The sequence below is a fragment of the Parasteatoda tepidariorum genome, chromosome 3 (assembly GCF_043381705.1).
Source record: "Parasteatoda tepidariorum isolate YZ-2023 chromosome 3, CAS_Ptep_4.0, whole genome shotgun sequence".
Taxonomy (NCBI): domain Eukaryota; kingdom Metazoa; phylum Arthropoda; class Arachnida; order Araneae; family Theridiidae; genus Parasteatoda; species Parasteatoda tepidariorum.
Genome location: NC_092206.1, coordinates 65,342,037 through 65,367,731, shown reverse-complemented (window position 1 = coordinate 65,367,731; position 25,695 = coordinate 65,342,037). Strand labels below are relative to the sequence as shown.

Below are 25,695 nucleotides of genomic sequence, written 5' to 3'. Positions count from 1 at the left end.
CAGCTTCCTTAAATTTTTTAAGAAAAAATGTATTATGAATTNAAGAAGCTAATTACAAGAGACGAGCAGTTCATATGTATATTATAGAATTATATATTTAGCATTCTTAAAGTGGTGATCAAAATTTTAAAATTGACTAAGAATAAAAAGTTAACGTAAGCGAGTAATTTACCGTAATAGAAATAAATACCTAAAATAGTTTTTTTTAAAATTCAGTTTTTAAAAAAAAACTAAAAAATTTGTACTCATTAAAATAATTTTTCTGTGTAAAATTATAATTTATATGAAAATTATAGATTTTTAACATTTTTTAACAGATGTAAATTAGTTTTTCTAAAAACTTATAAAAAATACATTTCATTCCTAATCGTAACTTTATTTGAAACGTTTCCCCTATAACAGTAGTTCAATCTATAATTTTTTAAAAAAAAAGATAATTAACCAACTTAAGCAATATTTATACCGGTTACTGCTGAACTATAGTTGAGAGAAACCATTCAAAGTCCGTGGCACGTTTTTGAATGGTTTTCAGACAAACTTGGTTAACAAAACTTTTGTTCTAAATTAAACTGCAGCCGTTTTTTCTATTTAGTTCACTTTAAAAAATGTTTTTCCTGAAAGTGTCTTTTTTAATACTTATGCTACGTTTTCTTTTTTTTCTTCTTTTTTAATTTAGTGTCTTTTCCACTCTATGAAACATTTTGGTGTATAATTGACACCATTTGTGGTGTTTAGGTGAACTAAATACATTTTTAAAAACCGAACTGTAGTTGTACGAAAAGCTTTTTGAAACTGTCGTAATAGTTATTGTTTTACAGAATTAATGCAAATATATTATTAAAAATTTGCTTGTTCTTTAGACGAAACGTTTTTGCAATGAAACCATTATTTGATTCTAATGTGCATAAAATATGCGCTGTCAGTAAACAAAGAAACAAAAAAATAATGCTTTTGAATTTTGCTCGTAATAAAAATTAAAAAGAAGAAATGAATTAAAAAGAACTGATATACATTAATTTAATGCCTGTAGCTCGACTTATTACAAACAAAACAAAATACATGATAAAGTTAAAGCTATTTTACGAAATCATTGATTGAAAGGAAATAAAATTGTTTCATCGAAACGCAAAATAGTTTTGACTTTCATTAAGAACTTGCGTGTTCAGCACTATTGCTTAACAAATTTTATAGACTGTAGTGAATATGGCAGGGAAAAAATATATAAATTCTGTAATTAATACTTGAAATGCATCTATGCATTTCAAGTATTAGTTACAGAATTTATAATCTCAACAAAAAAAAACTCAACAACTTTATATTTTTGTTCTTTCTTATTTTTCTTCGTAGTAGAAATTTGTGAATTTATTTAAATAAATACTAATACAGTTTCTAAAAACTGGGTTCTGTGAAGAGTTTTATTCTACTTGTTAATCTTAATAATTATTTCTGCGTTGAAATGCACAAGTTGATAATTCTGAAGTTATCTTTAGACCAATGAAGAGTTCGTTCTGACAGACGATTGTCATTGAAATTTAGAATTAACGTTATAAAAATGACAAGAAGCTGGACTCTGGAATAAAAATAGTTCACACTTTTACCAATAGATGGTGGTATTTGTTCATTACAGCTCTCATAAAACATAATTTAAATATTTAACTTGGAGTCTGACTACCGCTTCCTTTTCTCTATCAATCGTTTTCTCTATCTCCCCCCCCCCCCNCCCCCCCCCCCAGAATAACTTTTTCAGAACCTGATCGTTTCGGACCTGTGCTTGTTCAGTTCGCTCATCACATTCCAAAATATAGTATTATAATAGTCTTGCTTAAGTAATGTGCTTGTACATAGACCGAAACTGTCTGGTATTTCGATAGTACTTGAGTATCAAACTTACATGCGAAATATTTCGAAACAAGCAGAGAATTAGCGATGAGATACCGTGAATTGCTCGCGAGAAAAAAAGGCATTTAAGGATCCAAACCTTCCATAACTTTTCTGAGAAAAGATACTTTTCTGTTCACCGGGCACCAGCGAAGAAATATAGACCTCCGCCAACTTTTTTTTAAAAATATTTTTCATTTAATTTATTTTTCAAATACATAAAAATTAAAATAAAAAAATAAAAGATAAAAAAATAAAGATTTAAAAAAAAATTTGTATTTCCTTTCTCCCCCGCTAACAGAAAAGTACCGAGAAAGTTATTGGGATCCCATTTTCTAGATAAGTGCTATCCTTCATATTTTAAGTGTCCAGAATCCAAAACCATTGAGAAAAGGACATTATTATTTTTTTAAATACATTTTTTCTGTCTGATTTTTCAACTAAAATATAGTCAGCACAAATTAATTGGCAATAGTTTTCATTGATTCATAAGAATATTTCATATAAATTCCCTCAGAGCATTAAAGTTGACCTTTATTACGTTTAAATTCGATTACTGGAAAAAAAATAATTTCGAGAGAATCTTTTTATTTATTTCCCCCCTCACTATTATGTAGCTTAAGTGAATATATTGAACAGAATCGGCGACAATTCCTACAAAACATCTACAAAATTCTTATCGTGCATTTTTGGATGCATATTAAATTGAAATGAGTGAAAAAATACACTTAATGAAAAAAACACCCTTCAATAAACTATGCATAGTTATTCGCAGTTACGTAATAGAAACTTAACAAAAAAAGGCCTATTTAGTATATAATCCTCCTTGAAAAATTTTTCAAATTCTTTTTCAAGCATTATTAAAATACAAAATGGGATAATTTTTTTTTTCTGAAAGTAAAAAGAAAAAAACAAATCTTGCATATTTCCTTGAATTTTATAGTCTGAACAAGTTTAAAGAAAGCAATGTTTCATTTAATGTTTAGAAATGTTTATCTTAAATGTAATTAAGTAGTGAAACTAGATTTTATCACGTTTTGATGTTAAGGACAAGATTGCTTGATTACTTGAATGCTTAAAGTGACTTTTTTTTTCACTTCAACTAAACAAGCTACAACTAAATTTTTAAAAAATTGTGCGTTTTTTTTTCTTTCACTATTAATGAATAGCGTCTATATTTACGAAAAACACGTAAATCTCTATATAGTTCTTAATTCAATATTAAAATTTGTTTGCATTCAAAACTTTTTGAAGGCTTTTTAAGGAATTAATTGTTCATTAAAATTAATACTTAATGTCGAATAAAATTTTTTTAAATTTAAGATTGAAATGCTTGACTGAAAATTGAAGACCACGGGTGAAAAATGTTTTATGTCCATATGAGCTGATTTTTATTGTTTGTAAAAGAAAGGTTTTTCCAAAGTGTAGCCCATTTTCACTGTGTAATTACATTTAACAGCATTTTTGTAAAAAATGGACATTAACCGTTTTTTCCCTAAACCGTTTTATCATTTGCTTATAACTATAAAGGTTGTTAATTAGTTGTATATGTTGATTAATTGCTTTGACTACAATTCATTCATGATAAAATTCATTTATATTAAAAATGTATTCATTTATTGATATTAAAAATTATGTTAAGAAAATTAATGATATTCATTTATGATAAAAGCATTTTATTAAAAATTATATTAAAAGAATTAATGATATTCGTTTATAATAAAAACAATCTTTTAAAAATTACAATAAAATATATTAAAAATTACTTATAAAATAAGATTAAAAGTATTTGAGAGCAAACTATTCTTAAGAATGCCTGATTGAAAATAAAGATTATCAGTCATATTTTAGATTGAATTCTTCAATATAAAAGATATCAGCCATATTTGTTTTACTTGTCCATTGACTTTTAATTAATGAACGTAACTTTTAAGGAAGGAAGCAAATAATTGTAGATTATTTGCTTCCTTTGAGAAGAATTATTCGTAATTTTTCAATTTCATTAATATTCGTCATTAATATTAAATTCATTAATATATTTGAAGGAAGAAATACAAATTTAAATAGACATGCTGCAAAATTGATTCTAAAGTTGAAAAGGAATAAATCGCTTAGAACGCTTAGAATCATTTAGAACAGTGTTCCCCAACATCATTTAGAACAGTGTTCTGTGGATCAAATGGTACCGGGCCGCCCATTTCATTGAAACTGAATTTAAATTCCTAGGCTTATAACCCTAATTAAAAATATCTATGCTCCATTAAAATTTTATTTATTTAAAAAAAGGGGGCTCCGAAGGTAGTGACATAAATTTTTTAATGTTTGTAAAGTATCATTGTCTCCGATTACCCCCAGATGGAACCGTCTTATTGCAAAGAAACAAGCTCAGGGCTCTCATTGATTTAACGTTCTAGTAAGTTAAAATGTTAAATCACTTTATATTTATTTTTTGGTGTAACTGTATTTTATTTTGAAGGCATGCTTAAATACAATTAAATTAAAATTAATAAATCAAAATAATCTAAAATATAAACAATCAACGTCCGTCCCTCCCAGCGGGCCGCGATGAAATTATCAAACGTTAACAGGTCCACGGTGATAAAAAGGTTGGGGAACACTGATCTAGAACACTTTATTCCGTTATATCACAGAGATTCTCTCTCTTCTCTTGATAAAGAGGAAAAAAACATTCCTTTTTTTATTTAGACCAAATAGAGTTCCTATATTTAACGTTGCCAACCATTTGAATCATATGGGTAATAATTTGTAATTGGCTGATAGCCAAAATTTCCAGAAAACAACGAAACAAAATTTTTCCCTAAGACTAAACATGATCGTCCAGGTCTTTTTAGCTATTGAAATAGTATGTGTTTTTTTCTAGTTGATCTGAAGTATTAAAGTTAGAGTTAAATGACCATATATTTTGTGAAATAATTAGCTTTTAAAATATTTGATAGATAGCCACTTTTATCAAGTTATGCTATAGCATACTAAATCAAAAATTTTTTTTAATAAACCATAACTTTTCTTTCGAGAAGTTATTGCTAGTCAAAATTTTGCAGACTGTCAAAGAATTAAATTACATTTTTTTTAACTTTAAAAATTTGAATTTACGCAACTTTTGTGTAGTTCGTTTTTCTTTAGTCTTTCAAAAAACAGAACAAAACATTGTTATTCATATAGTTAATACGGAATCAGATTTTCTTCTGTTACAAATATATATAATAATGTTATGAATTAATTACTTTTCTTATTCTTCTTATAAAAAATTACAGAGCTCTTTTAATTGGTAAAAAGAAAATTACGAGGGGTTCTAAAAATAGCAAAAGTAGTTTCAACCCTTTTTGCCCAATGCTTTTACCTTCATTTTGAACAATAATAGGCGTATTTTAGAATAAAAACTTGGTTTTTATAGAAAATAAAGCTACAAATAAAAGGCCTGTAACCATCATATAATAGTCGAATCGTTTTTCTCTCGTTTACTCGGTCAAGAATTTCTCGCGCTATTGCAAAGAAACATTTAAATTGATAATTGACCCGTTTCATTGCAAATCCTGAAAGAATCCGATTTATTGAAAGTAATTAAGATAGCAATTGATGTTCAAAGTAGATAGAGAGCTCTCTTTAAAACAATTAGTACTGAAGGATTTTATTACAGTTTGTAATAAAACTATTTAAGAATTGAATATATTACTATCGAGTCGGAGAATGGCATTGACTCAGAATTTTGAATAGTAATTGTTCTTTTTATTAGACTGTAACATTTGGGATAAGAAAATAATTTTTTTAGCATCCAATGAAAGTAAAAATTCTATTTGTTTAAAACTTAAACTCAAAGCCTATAGAAAGCTTTTAAAAAAAATAACTTGTACTAAAGAAGCTCTATCTTACATCAGACTATTAAACATATGATTTTATTATTGAATTATGAAACAGTGTTTACTGACAGATTTTTGAAAATCAAATAGTTCTTTTTGCGAAATATTAACATTAGCTTCGAAAATAGTTTTCCAACTATACACTCTAATCATTTCATAGTTTGCATAATTAAAATTAAAATTGAAAAATTCAATTCAAATTTTTAAACAATTGTTTCTTAATTAATTTTAATATATTTCGCTTACTCAATTTTTGCAAGATGTTTTTTTCAGTGTAACTTAAGACATTACAGACATCAGAACTTTACTTAAGACAGAACTTAAGACCAGAACTTAAGACATCACATTTCATCTATCTTATATTTAATATATCTTTTTAAATTACTTAAATTCATTTGCTTATAACTATGAAGGTAGTTAAATAGTTGTAGTAGTTGATTAATTATTTTAGCTGCAATTAATAAATTATATTAATTGCAGTATTTTCTGAAACTTTGAAAATTTCATAGTATTTGTATTGTATGTTATTTGGTTGCAAGTGTCATCACTTGTGACGTGTAAATGAATTAAGGGGTGTCTCAAAAATGACCTAAGGCTGGAAAAACTCATGAAAGAAAAACAAAAAGAGATAGAAATATCGATTTTCAGTATTCTGCTTATTAAACCATAACTTATTCTTACCAACTTTCAAAGTTACTTACAAAACTATTCAACTTCATTCAATCCATTAATTAAAAAATTTTAAAAATATGTTACAAAATAACTACAATTTGAACAACAACGTAGTGCCGCCTGATAAAAAATTTAATAGATGCTCAATATTCTTTAAATATGAATGGCTTTTTATGCAGTTGTAAATATTGCTTTATAATTCTCCTAGTCGGCATCGCACTCTGTTGAAAAACTTTGCAATAAAATATATATTTAATTTCCTAAGCAGAACACAGCAGTACCTTTCTGCCTTCCATTTTTCTTTGACTTTTCAAATCATCAACCTATCTCTAGGCACCGGGCATTTGATATATAAATAATAGATTAAATACAAAGTTAATGACACGAAATTTTTTATTTGTTTATGAACTCTGAGTAAGTTATACAAATGGTAGTATAGACTTGTCTTAAGGAGAAAAACACTAAGTTAGAGAGTGGTAGTAGATCACTTTTTGAAAATACGGGGCATGCTGTTAACTAAACACTACTAACCTCTGATTAATATTTAAATTATAACATCCATTTCATGTTACTATATCGCGTAATTGTCCATTTAGGCGTAAGTTTTCGAAAAACCTGTTGGATCAACGATAACGAAAATCAGCTGAAAAATCAGACAGAAACGAAATCCAGTTTTTCGTATTATTTTTGCAATTTTAAATAATTTTATTTATTGAAATAAATTTTTAAACCCTAGAATGAACAGGAAAAATCAAAGGTATTGATCCAGATATCAAAGAATTAAGTTAAAAATATCCAATAAAGACGAATCACTTTTTCAATTCCATGCAGTTCAGAAATATAATATTGCTTTAACTGTTGTGAACGAAATGTAAAATAAAAATTAAAAATGATATTGGATATCATATAAATAAATTCTTTTCAAACCAAGAGAATTTATTAAAAATAAGATACAATTAATGATTTGTGAAAAGCAGAAACTGAATAACATAACAAGTTCAGTAACTGTAAGCACGTTATTTTCAGGTTAATGTTTTGTTGGGACACAAAAGTATGTTATAAGCGGCTAGGTTGTTAAAAAAATTAAGATATTATACCAATTATACTGTAGTTTTAACTTCTAATTTTAAATGGAAAAATACAAAATTCGAATAAAATCGATCTAATAGCTCTTCTGATATAGAAATTTCAAAAATACAACTTTTTGTTAAGTGTTATTGCTAAGAAACTATTCGTTTTGTTTTTATAAAATTTTAAATTTTCTCATTTAAATTGTTATAAAAATATGTATAATTTTTCCAAGTCATTAAAATCCTTAAAACAATAATTTATGTAAAATAATAAAAATAATAAATATTTATGAAAATTTATTTTTGGATAAACTAATTTTATTATCAGCAAAAAACATTAGATTCCCTTCAACAATTCTAACAATTATCAAACTAAGCTCAAATTTTATCCAAATTTCTTATTTGAGATTTCTAAACAAAGATTAGAGATAAAATAAAAAAAACTATGCTACACTCGTAAAAAAAGTACCATCTCGAAAAAAAATCTTAAGGTTAAAGTAGAAAGGAAGTTAAAATTTTTCTGCTTCCATTTTCTCATAGTGTTCACTTATTATGAAGGAAAATTCAAAGAATCTCTTAAAATTCTACAGAAAATATAAGATAAGAATACGAACGAATAGAAAGAAAACGCTTTGAGAAGCAATATCAAATTTTTAAAGCTTCTTTTCACCCCCTTTTTTTAAAAAAATATACATATTATTATAAATGGGTAAAATGTAGAGAAAAAACAGTGTTTTCAAAATCTTCGGTGGAAATACTTCTAAGGTTTAAATTCGTTTCTGTTTTCAATGAAAATTTATACAATTAATTACAAGAGTAAATAATTGAAAGGAATATTTCAAGCCAATTAATTGAGTTAACTGCCTTAATACAATAATGAAAATCACTGAGAAACCACTTTAGAGAATTATACATCAGTACATAAAATATTACAATGAAGGAACTTGAGCCGTACCAATGATAAGCCACATGTTTCTCAAATGTAAATTGTTCCCTCAAGTTTTCTAATTGTTCTTTACTATTGTTTCCAGATAGATCCCTCATAAATTTCTGGCAGCGAAATAAACAGAAATATTTCGTATGTAAAAAAAAAAAAAAAAAAAGAATCATTTTATTTCTCCAAAAAAGATCTCGCAACTGCTTAAAAATATGGCTGATCATCATATTACCCCAAACCCGACAAATCATGTACACGAAGACTCAAGTTGTACTAGTTTATAAATCATAGAACATGAATAAACATAAATTGCTCTACTATTCGATCATGCAAACCGACTTTCTATTCTTTTATAAGGCAACTCTCTCATAACAAGTTAGCATAACTGCCAACTTCTGCTGTCGGTCTTAAAGATTCCACATAGTGGTAGTATAACAATAATTAAAATAAGAATTTTCTAAACATTTGCATACTTCACCAGCACATAAATACATAACTGCTGAACTTATAGATCTTTTATACATGTTTTTGTATGATTGATTTATAGTGTTGGGTAAAAAAAAAAAATTACGATTTTTTTAAACCAAAACAATAAACATTGTTTCTACTGCAAATAGGTTTCCTCGTTGACCATTGAACTTGAAAGCCATGGAATGGTATTGTTTAAAAATTATTATTACTATACATCAGGACTGCATTCATTCTTATTTAACTCATTCTGATGAGTGGGGATCTCAGATTGTTTCTTTATACAAGTTTTTCTGTATTCACCACTCTTAATGTATGCAAGTTATTTCGTATTCTCTTTAAATCGCACTTTCTATCGTAATCGCAACATTTCTAAAAAGGGAAGTTAAAAAAATATATATGCATAATAGAAGTTTCAAATTAATGTTTAAGCAAGAAGAAACAAAATCGTTAAATTAAATCTGTGAGGGAGATAGGATTAAAACAAAATTTCTTGATAAGAAATTCGAAATCGAGAAATAAATTTCTCGATTTCTTGATAAGAGCTAAAGGTGTTTCTCGCTCTTTTAATTACGGCTATCAAATAGGTTTTGATGTTTTCATTCTCACCTTTCTCAGCAATGATTTGTTAGATTTTGAAAGCACTTTTTTTCTTCTTTTTTTTTGCATTAACATTAATTTTAGATGCCTGCTGTTTATTTTTTGAAAAAATTTTCAAGAGGGATTCTAAATATATGTAATAAAAAAAACCTTTATGGTATATCCTGCATGTTTAGGATCTTAGTCTGAGTTGAGTAAAAAAATTTACACATGGGATAGCAAACTAATATTTAAATAACAAAATAAAGCACTACCTGTGGAGAATGACTTTCCGGAATTAAAAAACATAAAATATGAGATTACAGAAGAATTTTCGATATTTTCTTCACAACAATATAATTCTACAACCCCTAGAATAGGAAGTTTTTAATTCACTGTTACAAGAGAATACCTTATGTATTTGGAATTCTCTGCAAAAATATATGCATACTGCCGAAAATATCAATACTCCGGTACTGAAAGAAATTTGATATGGAATTTTTAGTCTTTAGTACGTTTTTTTAATTATTCATTAAATTTTAATGTTTCACCTATATTGTGTATATTTTGCAGACTTTATTTCTGAAAAAATGGATAGATGAAAAGTTTACGGAGTGAACAAGCCTTTCTAGAAATTTTCATTTTAAAACGCTTTGAGATTAGGGAAATTTCGAGAGCTTTCGAGTTTATTGTAATCATTCCTGAAGATTTGTCAAAATTTGCACTTATTTTTAAAATTTGCCAAATATTAAATCCAATTTGCCGTTTTACATAGAATAAACGCTAGCCATGAGTATTGAAGCATCATGAAACAAAATTCATAGAAATGACCTTAAAAATTCATTTAGCTTGGAACTAATAAATATATATGAGTCACTTACAAAAATTCACAACAGTGCTCATTTACCTTATAGTCCTGTAAGAACAACATAAAATTACAATGCAAAGCATAGAAACTAATTTCAAAGTCAAATATGAGAACAAATTACATCGTAAAATGTAAGAACAAATTTTAGTACTAATTTAAATATATTGATTAAATGAAACGTAAGTATCGAATGCAGCGACACCGGACCAAAATAAGGCACATTGTATACCGTAAGTAGCGAAATTAAAAGTTGCCCTTTACTTAAAGCTTTCTTAAACAAAATGAAAGGACAAAAGATTGCAAGGTTGCTTTGAATTGGATGGAAAATCAAGTTCAGCAGCAAAAAAAAGCAGGAACTGGTTGCACTGTTATTCGAGATAACTAAAACAGTGTTGTAATTAAGTTGAAAGCAAAAAACAGGAAAATAAGTAATTAAATAAATAAAACGAAAGAACACTGTCTTGGGGTTATGGAACCCGTATATATCTGAAAAGGTAAACTCCTTGAGGGAATGATACAACATAACATGGGAGAGACATGAAATATTTCAATATAACTCATGTAATATAACTCATTACGAATGTTCTCATTAAAAAACCATTTATGTACATTACGCAAAGCAAAAATAAATAAATAAATAAAAATAATTTAAAAAAACCATTAGTTTCCGAGAAATCAAATTTTAAAAAAAACCATCTACTTAAAATTAGACTTCTCAGCAACCATTCGACTGATTTCTCTCATATGTTGTATTTTGACATTGTAATATTGCATTCTTTAAAAGGATGTAAGAAAGTTGTATACCTTACAATTCTTGCAATACAAAATTTGGCTATGTTGATCTTTTTCGACAACTATTAAATAAAATATTAAAAAATGATTAATATTTACTAAAAGTAATTTTTTTTAGTGGAATTATCTTTGGATAAATGAATTTTATAACTGAGAGCAAAAAATTTCAATTCATTTAGAAAGTCACAGCAAATAAGCAAAGCGAAATTGCCATAACTGATAGGCTGACTGTTTAAAATTGTTTTCATGGTTTTATTTTGCCACTTACTAATGAGAGTTAGTTTTACTCAGGAAGACCTCTCGTTTTTCCTAAACTGTAGTTCATGAGTTTCCGCCAGCTTCCATATTGCTTTACAACTTTACACGTAGACTGCAACCCTTTCTTCTTCCCTTGGACTTTAAAGTGTTAGTTTATTCTATTTTATTCACCAGATTTTTATGTCTATACCTGTATGTATGGCATGAGACTTTAAATACTTTTACTATATAAAGATCTCTAAATTTTTGTTGTAATTCTTTATAATATTCTATTCTCTAGATTCCTTTTTCCTTTACTACTAAAAAAAAAATTATCAAAATATTTTTCTAGTTTTAAGGTTATCTGTTTGTCTACATGTGATTCCTTCATTTCCTAATACCCCATTCCATATGAAACTATTGATCTTACTAATATCCTGTACATCAATATATTTATTCCACTGTTTACATGTTTCGATTTAAACTGGTTTCGTTGTCTATAATAGCATCTGTTAGTCATATTGATTCGATTCTTAATATCAATATTTTTTTCAGTATTTTTTACAACTGTTGCCAAATATTTAAACTGAACAACTTGCTCAAAAAGTAAATTGTTAGTCTCGCTGCTGGATCCAGGAGTTCCAAGCTAGGTTTAAAACTACAAGGTTTCCAGCATAATAATTTGAAAACTTCCGTCCATTGGTTCCACTGTTTATAAACGGTGATAAAATTTAATAAACTATTTAATTATGAAATTCAACAACTTTCTATGAAAATATTGTATTGAGTAGTAGATTTAAATACATTTTAATTCAATTAGATTCAGTTCAAACAAATAGAAATAGAAAATTAAAAAAAATAATAAACCTTAAAATCTCGGGTCAAAAATATGTTGTTAATTGTTTAAATTGAAACAACATTATCACTCAAATATTTAGAGGAATTTAGATTTGGAACAATTTAACTGAAATGTATAGGTGACACTAGGGACAGATCTAAACATACATTTATAAATATGGCCTTCTTAAAAAAGTAAGTTCTTTTTTGTATTAAAATTTTATTCTTTAACTTTTAAATACAATTAAAAAACAAAATTAAACTTTTTTATTGTGTTTAGTTTATCTTCAACTTTTTCCTTATATCTTTCTTTTTTCTTTCAAAAATGAATTCGATTTTAAGTATAGGATTCCATTAGATAAATTATTTCAGTTTCCAAATCTTGGCATTAGGCTGGAAACATTACAAATACTATTATCAGGGTAAATTGCGCAGACATTTCCGAATCAGAGGCTTAACTGCGTTACCTAATGTAATGAATCAATCAATTTTTGCTTCCACAATTCTTATTGGACGATTCGATTCCTATCACGATTCGATTTACAAGAAACGTATTTCTATTGATTATCTGCAACTCTTTGATCATTGATAGATTTCCAGTAGACAAGTAAGTGAAGTGACGTCAGCTTAGACATCTCTATACTTCTAAATATTAGTTGAAAAGTATGATAATTACAAAATTGAGGGGGGGGGAATTCACAAAATATTTTAGTCATTTTTAAATTGTTAGGTATTTATTTTTTATTTCAAATTTGTCATCATCAAAAACAAACACGAGAAATCAATCTTTTTCCTTAAGAGTGACTTCGCACATACATCCAGAGAATCTTTTTACAAAATTATTTTAGTAGTATTTTTATTTTGTAAGTTTAAAAACTAATTAACTACGCATATCACGCATGACGTAGTAATGTTTCTAATCAAGAATTTTCTTCCGTAAATCTCCTTGTTTCTAGCAATAGTAACATTAGTGACAAAAATTTAAATAACGATTTTTTTTGTGAACATTTAATCGAAATTATGATTGAAAGAATTCGAGGTTACGGTGCCTAACATTTTAGCACGACTTGATTCAAAAATGATTGTTTGCATTATCTAAGCTGATTATAATGCGTGCCGAACTGAAGAAAAAAACTGACCTTCAGGGTAATTTACTGATCACGTGCCACTGTCCATTTAAAAACTGTATTAAAATTTTCTCCAAAGCAATTTACCTTTTAATTTCATGTTATGAAATTATATAAACATTTTTAACTATGTATTCATTTAATGTTTCATCAAAGGACTTATCTTTCACATATAAACACCTGTTACAACTCATTTGAACACTAAGCATGAACTCATATGAACACGAAGCATTATAGTGATAATACTGTCCGACTATCACGAGAGTTCCTCCAGATATCAGACTCGTGTTTCTGTGATCCACACATCTAATACGGGTGTGGTGTTAACCGTTTCATATTGGTTTAGATTGGAAGACTCTTATTATGTCTTCAATTCTTTCTCATTAGAAATTACATAACTCTAGTTACCTTAGCAACAGTCAACGTTAGATTTTCAGTGGGGAGTCCTCGTGATAGCTGAATAGTAGTGACTTCTCTTATTTTCCTTGTATTGACTTTTAATTTTTTCTCATAACTCAGTTTGCTGCATTACGCTATTTTTCTTACTTTGAATAAGTAATGTCTCTTGTATTTGACAAAATCTAGCCACTTTTTGCTATTGTGCAATTAAATTTTTTATTCAATTAAAACCAATATCTTTATTGCCTAGATTTAACCCTTATAAGCTGAATTTTTATGAAACATATCTTTCATACTTTTTTTATTATTTTGTATTAATTTAAGACAAAATAAGTTAAAATTATTATATTTAGTATTTTAATAACTTATGCTTATGAAATACAGCATGAAACACTGGTGTCTTCTTCTGCTTAAAGATAAAATCTTCCAAACACAGCTGATTTTTTTTTTTCAAATTTGCACTTATTTGCAGTTATTTAGATTTAAGAGAAACATTTATTTATCATTGAAATTTCTTTTATATTTAAAATCAATTATTGATAAATTTGTGTATAGGAAGGAAAAAAAATTTCAAGCTGCTTTTTTTTAGGTTTTATATTTTAGTACAAATATAATTCCGATAATCTAACAGATGTTTTTTATTAACAATCGGAGTATTTTTTTTTTATATTTAAAAATACCAAAACATATTTGTACTTGCTAATTGAGTGTCAGAAAAAAAATAGACAAATGGGTGCCCCATCTTCGTCAAAGGATTAAAGCATGACTGTTCATTTTCAATGCTCCCATAGCTAATTGTATATCTATATTTAATGCTGGTATTTATAAAATATTTGTGGATTTTAATTTTGAACTTTATTTTGCTTCCTAAAACAAATGGTCATACTTAATATTTTCTATAATTATACATAAATTTATTTAAAATAACATTATTAATGAGCAATAATAGTTTATTTTAGAATTGAAACACTGAATCTCTATAGCATTACAACTAAGTGTGGTGTTTATTTTATTAAAATTAATGATTATGCTGGTAGATTTATAATAAATAAATGAGCAGTTATTGGAAAATGTTCGAACTATATTATTTATTAGTTAATTCTAAAAACTTTGAAATTTAAATTAAATAAAATTAAAATTTGAATTAGATTTCATGTTATAAGTTTTAATTTTATGGAAAAAGTTTTAATTTGGAAAAAGGAATAAAAAAGAAAAAAAAAAGGAACAAAAGAAAAGAACAGGTAACCTGAAAAACTAACTTATCATAACTTATCACGAAAGGGAAATAAAAATGTAGAAATTTTCTCAAACAATATGTATCGATATCAAGAAATATTGGATAAATTAAATTATAATTTACCAAGTTGTACTTGTTCTAAGTTCCAAGTACATTATTATTTTTCAAATGATTTTATTTTATTTTATAACAGTCGTTGAACAGCATACCAAATTTTTTGGGTTCATGCCATCTAATGTTTAACTTCGTAGCCTTGTAATTTTGAACCCAATCCAGAAGACAAAAGAACTCCTCGCTCAAGCGTTGAGGGAAATTTACCTTCATGGAAGACTTTATGATGGAACTTACCCATATTTGCGTTGCATGGTGAGAAAAACTACGAAAACCTCCCACTGTTAGCCTGACTGAAAGGGGACTCTAACACATGATCAGTCGACCACTGAGGATATTAGGATATTTTACATCGACATTGTGGTCGGTGCAAGCCGTATGCGGCAAGCCTCAGCAATGACTGGTCGCATCGACCGGTCATCGCTGGGATTCGAATGTTTTATCCCCTGAGCCTTCACAGCTCTGTTTAAATAAAAGGTCGAACACCAAAGTCAAGCATCACTAGCAGCAGTCAGTGGATGGGTGGGGAGCCACTTTGAACAGCATGTGAAGGAAGGTGTGCGGCATCGGTCCTCGTTAAACTGTTCTACCCTAAAGTGCTTAACTTCTTGTGCAGGTAGTCGGATTACCAAAGCGGGGGGGGGGGGGAACCATCCCCTCTGTAGAGGAACAAAATTGCGATGCCATATCTTCGAATCATCCTTAGATATTTCCCAAATCATCACCAGTTGCCCATTGTGAAGCTCTAACGTGACATAAATTACTACTACTACTCTAATGTATATTTTTAGGTTTTAGGATGGTTTTTTAGAAATTAAGCTTAATTTATTTTCTGTTTATTTTTCAGTGACGAATTATGGAACTGATTGGCACGTATCTGAAGCATCTATCAGTTCTCCATACAGAGCATTTTCCAGAGAAAAGCTGTTCGCTGATATAAGTGTCAGGATAGGCTTAAGCAGTGTTAATGTAACATTACAAGGTAAGCTCTAATGTATACTAATGAAAAAATATCTGAATTGATTTTCTACAACTATATACAAAGTGTTCCTCAATCAACACTCTTAATATACGGAGTATAACAAAGGTATCCATCAAAAAAAGAGGGGATAAAACTGGCAAATGGTTTTAACGAAATCTGACGAATCACTAGCAAAATCAGTCACTGTAAAAAGAGGTATTAAAATTATAAGTGTCTTTTTAGATTTTTGATAAAACTGAGACGTGGTTTTAATTTTTCCTTGAATTTGCTCATTGAGCTTTTGAAACAGATCTAGTTAAATCTAGTTTAAGATGTATGTCAATGTTTATAGATTTAAAATTTAGGACAAATACAAAAATCTTATTTAAAAACATCAAAAAATGCTTATCTTCTGAGCAAACCACTTGGAAGCCCAACGAACTTGGTTTTCTAGTTAATAACACGTAAAATTAATTGGACATGTATTTTGTTTCTTTTTACCCGAAATTGATTTTTCAAACTATGTTCTGGAAATCTTGCTTTTTATCCTATTTTTCGTTTAAATAATTGACATAATAAAAATTTAAGTGTCTTTAAAATTATTTTATAAATTTTTGTTGCATACTATACACATTTTACAGATATATTGATTGAAAATGAAAAATAAGATTACCAAAATGTAGGTTAAATTAAATAATTGCGTAATTGTAAAGAATTTTCAGCTTTCAAACTTCTGAAACTAAGTATATTTTCGAATATCCTACATTTCAAATAATACATCATCAACATAAATTGAAAAAAACTAAGCCCTAATTAAATCTTGTATTGAAAATTAAAGCATGTTTTTATAATTTTCACTTCTCGCTACAATCTTTTAAATCCTATAATTATCGAAATTTTTAAAAGCATTGACGAAATCATATGGGTCAGTCAAGGAATTTATTTAATCAAATGACATATTAAAAAAATAACTAACACAAATTTCAAAACTATTAATCTCACGTCTGGTGGTTGCATAAAGTGTTTATGCCTAATCTTTTATTCTACAAAATCCTTTCTCACACTTTCATCTAAAATTTAATTTCCCATTTTTTCCATTAAAAAAGCGGATGACGGTAACGCCCGAACAATGTTAGGTTAATGTTTGAACACACCTTTCTTTCTTTTTAAACAATTGTTGCCCACCACGCATAGCTATAATCTCAAAGAATAATCGTTTTATTTATGAAAAATAAAAATATTTGAAAAGTATCGAAAATTTGCATTTTTTTCTTTCCTCGGCTGCATCATCACGGATACGCCCCTACATCATAGAAATTTTGAATCTATACTTTTTTTAAATTATTTACTTTTGATGATTTTGCTTTGTTTGCTCTCCGTAAATTAAAATAAATAAAAAAATAACCTGAATCGATTGAACCCGAAGAAAAATACAGTTTTAAACTATATTTCGTAATATGCTCACACATTTTTATAAAATATCTGAATATGCTCTAACTTCCTATCGATGAAACAAAAATGTCAATAAATGGATTAATTATTTGATTGACATTTGGAACAATTTTTTGAACTGTCATAATTAGTCTATTTTTTGTCGAGATGTACAAGTTCAAGAAAGTTATTTATAACAAGGGGTCGCTTAAATGTTGAGACAAACTTCTATGAGAATTAGGGCAAATCATCAAGATTAAAATTAGCATGAAAATATCTTCCTTCACAGCTCGAGTCGCTACCCTATTATGAATTGTTTGTTCATGTGCTACAAAATTGGTCGTAACACAGGGTAGGCAACTTTTTTCGGCTTTTTGTAAAAATTTATTCTAGTGTTAGCTATATCTGTAGTTTAATGTATTATTTTTTATTTATTTAAACTTATTTTCCAAATGCTCATATGCAACGCCACTTTGTACCAGCTCTTTCGCGGTCAGGTTTTCGAAATGTTAGTAAAAATACCAAAAATTCTGAAAGCTTAGGTTTTAAAATGTCTACCACTCTGTAGAATATTTTGCAAAAAGCATAGTAGTTGGCAGGCCTGATAATAGGAAAGAGGGGACTAGCCGCGTCCGATGACATTTCCGGTTTCGAAGCAATTTTAATCCTGACGAGTTTTAACTCTCCTAGAAGTTTGTCGCAACATTTATGAGACCTTCTGTTATATATAACGTTTTAGAACATTTACATTTCGATAAAAAAAAAACTTAACTAAAAATTTCATTTAAAAAAAATCCGTAACTTTCGGAGCTAAATTACTGTCAGAATTGAAATCTCTTCCATCGAATTAAGCAGGATCAAGGATTAATCAAGTATTATCAAATAAATGCAACAAATTGTTCTCCACTGTAATCTGCAATCCTGCCTACAATTTAGAGACCTATACCATCACAATTAGAAAAGCTGAAATAATTTGAATATTTTCTTATTAGTATTATTCGTTCCCTTTTTCGGTGATTTTACCGTTATTACATTAAGCAAAACAAGCTTTTAGATGTTTGGTCAAAATGATGATTACTCCTACGCAGTATCATTCGGTACAGAAAATGATGCTATTACTCGCAACAAACCTAAGATTGCCAAAATTTATCACAACGAAATAATTTCTTCTATTAAATATTGCCTTTAGTACATAACTCACCTTTTTTTAATATCCGTTGCTTCTACATTTTTCATGCTAACCGCGACAAGTTTCAAAAGCAAAACTATAAGAAAAATAAATACGAGGTTTCAGATAGTTTTAGTGATGTCTCTTCGTGTTGATTTTACTTGTGGATAAAGGAATACCTGCAAGTGACGTAGTGGGGGGTATCTCGATCCTGATTGGTTGTAACGTGGTATTTGCTACGTTAGCAACTGTTCTTTCCATTCCATTTCGCGTAAGCCTAGCCCGTTGAGTATCAATTTTCTTAAGTGACATAATCTATATTCATTCACAAAGATTTTCTCACAAAGATTTCAGTTCTTTCACCATATATTTCTTATTTAATGCAAAGATGGGCAAGTAGCCATGTAAAACATAAACAAACTAATTATGCGTTGAAGTTGCCAGGTATGCAAAACAAAAATAAATCATGGTGCAATATAATGCATAAACGAATAATAAATCAAAGTTAAAGACTAGACGACAAAATATTATATTTCAGCAAATTCGATATTCGATACGGCTCTGTATTAACTTCATGTTAATTAACATTCTAACTTATGAGGAGAAACTTAGCCCAACTTTAACAAGCCATTTTGCTTATAAATGATCAGCTTGAGCCATGGTGGTTCAGGGGATAGGGCGCTCGTCTCCCAATGAGGTAAACAGGGAATCCCTGTAATGACTGGTCAATGCATATTCCGCACCCGGCTCTCACCAACCACAGCACGGACGTAAAATATCCTTAGTGTAAGGCGGATCATGGGTTAGAGTTCCCTTACCGTCAGGCTAACCGTGAGAGGTTTTAGTGGTTTTGCTCTCCATGTAACGTAAATGCGGGTTGGTTTCATCAAAAAGTCTTTTCACGAAGGCAACATCTCTCCCAATGCTTGATCCAGGAGTTCCCTTGTCTTCTGGATTAGATACAAGGTTATTGAGTTGAACATTGGTAGTCTTAAACCTAAAATTGGGTCGGCTGTTCAATGACGGTTATAAAAACAATTAGTTGGCACTGACGTTATAAGTCGGAAGTGTGGCTATCCATGATCTTCCTTTTGAAGTGCAAGGTCCCAATTAAAACAATGCTAAATATAAATAATTAAAGACCGTGCAATAAAATCTCAATGGCTTACTGATTTGATAAAATAGGGCAGTAAGTGAACAAATATATAGGGTGCTATATTTTAAGTATTTCATAAAACAGAATCATCTACATTTATATATTAATAACTAAGGCCCGTATTTTGATGACATTTGCATTTTTTGCATTTTTGGACCTTTTTTTATCTTTTAGAGCATTTTTTAGAGTTATAGGGCATTTTTCTTTAAATTTTGGGGCGTATTTTGCATTTTAATGCATTTTTTAAAGTTTTTTGTTAATTTTTTCCAATTTTGATTATTTTTTTATCAATTTTCATTATTACTCTGGCTTCCAAACAATGAAGAAAATCTGCAGAATATTAACAGGTGAAGCAAAATCTTTTCAAATTGAAGAAGAATTATCAGTAAGTGAGACCGTCTTTTTCAAGTACGCACCTATAACATCAGTAGACGTTGAAAGAAGCTTCTGCAGGAATGAAAATTTACTTTCAGACAAGAGACGCTCGTTTACATTTCAAATTATCAAAAAACATTTAATAATCCAATGTAATTCTGATATTTAGTAATATTATGAGATGGAAGTTGTTATATCCATTAAAGCTTCTATACAAAATAAAAATATTTTGGTGTCAATATATTTTCCTTTTTTTGTTATTTTAGGATATAAAACAAATTTTTCAAACTTTAATGAACGTAGAACAAGTATTGCACTGCTTTATACTTTTTAAATGACTCATAATAATTTTAAAGAGCAAAACATTTTTTTAATTCAATATTTTTACTTTATATAAGGCATTTTTTGCGCAATTTTTGGATTTTTAAGGGCATTTTTTGCACTTAAGGGCATTAGTTGAGATTTTTTAGGTCATCAAAATCCGGGCTCTATTAATAACAATACCTAATGTGAAACCAATGCTAAGTCATCTTTCAAACGCTTCTCCTAAGGGAAAATAAATTCAAATTTTTGAACGATATTTTAGGATGGTTTAAAATTTTTCTTCCCATCACTTTTCATATTTCAAAATCCTCTCAAAACCGGTTTTGGTGTTATGAGAAAAACCCACTCAAATTCTTCCCTTTATCACTTTATCACTCATTCCCTTTTTTATACCGGGTGCATTTCTACTGGGTGCACCAAAATTAACCAATGATCAAAAAAATCAGCGAAAAATAGAAAAAGAAATAAAAATGTAAGTTTTATTTTCTGCTTCGGAAACCAAAATTAGTTATAAAGTTTATCGGCTAATTTTGTGACTGAGAGGAAATACTAATAGCTATGGGTATTCATTTGCAAGTTAGGCGATCTGGTTTCCTAAACCGAACGTAGTATAAATTTGTGTTTCCTTCTATTTTACATTCATTGCTTTTTCTAAAGTTTGGTTATTTTTGGGATACCTGGAATATAAGGCTTGAAATATTCCTCTAGCAAAGCGATGAATTTCTCCCCAATTACATTACGAACAACAGTAAAGCTTCCAAAAATTTTTGCAGCAATTTGTTTTTTTTTAAAAAAATTGCAATTTAGTATGCACTCTGCTTTACAATGAATGCGTAGCTCTGGGGCTAGGTACGCCAAGGCTTTACTACAATAATGGAAGAGAAACTTTCAGTTTTTGGCAATTTTTTTCAAATTTCCCAGAAGCATGAAACACATTTTATAACTTATTAGGTGTTTTGGTCATGCGACTTCTCATACTCATGAATAAAGTTTAAATCTTTCAGAGGTTTGAGGGGCAAGCAATAAATTACGAACGAAAAAAAGTGTTTCTGAATTACCTATGCTAAAAAGAAAGCAAAAATCATTGCAAATTGTATCGATTACTTTGGATATCATATGCTATTGCTGCATCAAATTTCGTTGACCTAGTTTAAATATTCATAGAAGTATGCTATAAGTTTTATAAACTATTTTTTTGAATTACGTTTTCTTTATAAAATTAAACTAATTTTTTAGAGCAATTTTTAACTAATAACAAAACATTATTTTAAAATTTGAAAGAAATTTGTTAAAAATTAGATAATATGTTAGTTGAAAACCAGATAAGATATTAAAGATGCTGACATTTAAAGTAGTCCTTTCATACTTTTCATGCTTTATTTTATTCATTAAAATTGTATTCTTTTGAATCCAGTTACCATGTTTTAAATTTTAATGCTGTAAGTATTTTTACTGCTTGTAAAGTTTATAAATACTTACTGTGTTAATAGTTAAAGCTTAGTAAAATTTAGAATACATTTCAATGAATAAAATAAAACAAAAAGTAGAAAAACCTAAGTTATAAGTACAAAAAACAGCATCATACATTAAAATGAAAATAGTCCTCTTACTCTCTGAATAACGTATCAATGCAAAAAAAATTTAGGAAACAAAAGAACAGAGTTGCATTAAAACTTGTAGATTATATAAAAAAAGAATTTAAATACGCCGATAATATTTGCATTGATAAAACACATTCCATACTGGTTAGACACGCCAATTATATTTTCATTGATGAAACTTCCTCCTATATGTCTGATTACATAAATCCATTTCCTTTTCATTGATAAAGTATTAGTAAATATACTCACGTGTGCAACTAGTTTTTAATTATTCATGTAGTGCAAGATCTGTATAATCAATCTAACGAATCACTTCATGGAATAAAATATATCGATTTGATTTCTGTTTTAATTTCTATTAATCACCTTATGAACAAAAGACAAAATAAGATTGATTCACAATCAAGGACAACTGTGGTCTGAATTTATTTCGAAGGACAAGTGAACATACCGCGGTTAATTATTCACACGAAACACATATTTAAATTTGCAATACAGTTATGTAACGGCAACTATTTAGATTTCGGGCAATTATTTACCATCCATTTTAATTAAAAACTTGTTCTTGTAAGATTCCTGTATTCTATTCTTTTATCTTTTCATGACCGATGACAGCTATTATTTGCAGCTGCAAATTCCTCTTTTTTTCCCTTTAGTCAGTTCAATCAATTGTCAACAGTAATATATATTTTTAATTTTAAACTGTCTGCGTACGCAAAATATTTGAAATATTTAAAAAATTTTAAATACGTTTTTATAAAATCTCTAATTGGCAGGATTTTTCCACTTTGATGAAAATTATTAAAATCCATGAAAAATTCTCAATTTTTGTATATTTTTATAAGCCCAAACAGTAGCATAAATTTTAAAACTTTATTTTTCGGAATGATATTACAGTTTAACGTTGAGAAGGCGTGTTAAAGGTTTTTGTTTAGAAAAACGGAAAAGCTTTAATTTTAAACTAAATGTACTATCTTGTAAAAAAAAATATCATGACTTTAAAAACGAAAAAATGGTTTAAATATTTAGCAATTTAGTAAACTTTTGTTTTTAAAATGGCCGATTTAGCATGATTGTTCCACCAAGATGAAATGTCAATATATTTTTATAATGTTTGCTTTTTCATATGAGCACAAAAAACATCATTTATTGTCGTAACTTAAATATCAAAAATATTATAAACGTTCTTTTTCTCAAAATTGGAACTTGTCTTCCTCTTGATATTTTCTATCTCTTTAGTAAATAGTATAGATATCGTTGACTAAAGATGAACAGAAATTAACTTTATATTTTGTGCCATTTTTAAAATCAGAATATATATTACTGGCTAGAGATGGACAGAACTTACCTGATATTTTGTGCTATTTCCGTAATTAGTATAGAGAGTGCTAATTAGGGAAGAACAGAAATTAACCTGATATTTTGTGCTATTTCCATAATTAGTATAGAGAGTGTTAATTAGAGATGAACAGAAATTAACCTTATATTTTGTGCCATTTTTAAAATCAGAATATATATTACTGAATAGAGATGAACAGAACTTACAAGATATTTTTTGCTACTTCCATAATCAGTATAGAGTGCTATTTAGATATGGACAGAACTTAACCTTACATTTTGTGCTATTTCCATAATTAGTAGAGAGTGCTAATTAGAGACAGACCGAAATTAATCTCATGAATAACTGTTACAAACTCACAACCCTTATAAAGATCATAATTCTAAAAAAAAACATTGACTCATTCGACCAGGGCTTCAAAGTAATTAAGGGCTTTGTTACAATGTATAAAAATACTCTATCTTGTTATCGCTGTCTTTGTAAGCTAAGTTTCGAATAAAATTTACTTATTAAGAGCAGCAATCACGAAAAACCACTATGCACGATTTTAAACTTTCATTCTTGTACTGTATAAAGAGTACTATAGTAAATAAAAGATTCCTATAGTAATAATCTCAGTCTGTTGCCAATAACTGATTATCTCAGAAGCTATGTAAAACAATTGATATTATTTAATATTTTAAATATTTATGACATGCTATTTAAATAGCTATCTTCAAATAGTTTAACTCCAGTTGCTAGTATTGAATTGGATGCTAAAGTGTCTACCCGGCTGTTTATATTTTATTTGTTATGAGTTTAAAAATTATTTTTTTCTTGTTTAAATTAATTCATAAAATTCTCACTAAATAACACTGAAGCATTAAAGAAATTATAAGCAAGAGAATTTTTATTTATGATTGATTTTAAATGCGTAGAAGTTTTAAGTGATATTTTAGAGAATTTGAGCAAATTAGCTTTATTTATATGCTGACTTATGCTTTGTTTATATTTTTTATCCTTTTTAATTTTGAAAAAAAAAACAGACTTTCTTTGCCTACTTTCATTGCCAACTACACTTGGTTCTTTATTTCCCCGAAAAACACTAATAGGCTGTCAGTACCTTCATTCATTCATTTAGCTCCCCGAAATTTAATACTTAGCAAAATCAATGATGTTGTACAGTTAAAAAATACTAAAATAGCATCTTTGCTCGTGAAATCTCAATTTTTTTCATAAATGTTTCTTAAAATCTCACTAAATTTTTTCAATCATTTGTTTATTTGAATAAAAATTGAAAATGCCGAATATTAAAGATTTCTTTCTCTTACTTTTCAGCTAAACCAATTCACAAGAATAGTGATGACATAAATTACAATGAAAGATTTGGATGGATGGGACGTAAGTATAAGAAGTATCAACGGAAAATTTTAAAAGAATTCTCGGAATATCTGAGAATCCTATTGTCTGTACCCTTAACCATAATATGGTGAAAATTTTACTGTAACCATAATGGACTGCTAAATTGAATTATGTTTCTGTTCAAAGTTGAAAGTAGCATCGTGCAATAAAGTTTAAAAATAGCAGTAATATTTTTTTAAACTTAACACCATATTTTGGGTCTTATCAGATTCGAACAATATATTATAGTTAAAAATGCTCCAGAATTTCTATCAATTATGCAGACTTGCAATTTTCATTATTATAATTATTTTGCTACTGAAACTTCATCCACAGACTTGTTTCTGAAAGTCTAATTTAGTTTCAAATCACTATAAAGCAACGTTAAATCTTTTTCGCTAAAGAGATTAATTCTTAATGGTGTGAGAAGCTAATTCTTAATATTGTTTCAGAATTTTAAAGTTATTTTCTTTTCTTTGTTATTTGAGTATGTTGACTAAACACAGTTTTTCACATAGTTTACCCTAGTTACCTAGTTACTAGTTTGTAAAAGAAAAGATAAATTATTGTAAAAGTGAAAATTATTTTGAAAAGTTTTTTTTTTCCATTTAACAATTTTTAAATTGTAACAAAATACCTTTATCACAAATAAGTTAATATTTTAGAGTTACTTTATAATACTATAAAGAAGAGGGCTTCGCACACTGGGCTCAGTGCAGCACTTAGTACTGCAGAAAACATTTTCCAGTGCTTATCAAAAAAGTAGAAAGTGCTTAAAATTAAAAAAAATAATGATAGCAAATTATAAAGAACCGCGGTGACTCAGGGGAGAGGTAGTTCGCCCTCCAATGAGGTAAACTGGGTTCGAAT

At 28.2% G+C, this 25,695-nt stretch overlaps 1 protein-coding gene across 9 annotated transcripts in view; it reads left to right on the top strand.

The window, feature by feature from the left end:
- Window positions 1-25,695, top strand: part of LOC107445688 (dual oxidase maturation factor 1) — a 153,288-nt gene that overhangs the window by 86,223 nt on the left and 41,370 nt on the right. For 5 of the 9 annotated variants that reach the window (XM_071178768.1, XM_071178765.1, XM_071178761.1 and 2 more), the window contains 2 exons: window positions 15,938-16,072; window positions 24,763-24,825. The exons of the other annotated variants lie outside the window; for them this stretch is intronic. In XM_071178768.1, the coding sequence (XP_071034869.1) occupies window positions 15,938-16,072; window positions 24,763-24,825 (198 nt within the window). The remainder of the gene's footprint in view (window positions 1-15,937; window positions 16,073-24,762; window positions 24,826-25,695) is intronic. 9 annotated transcript variants of the gene reach the window in all.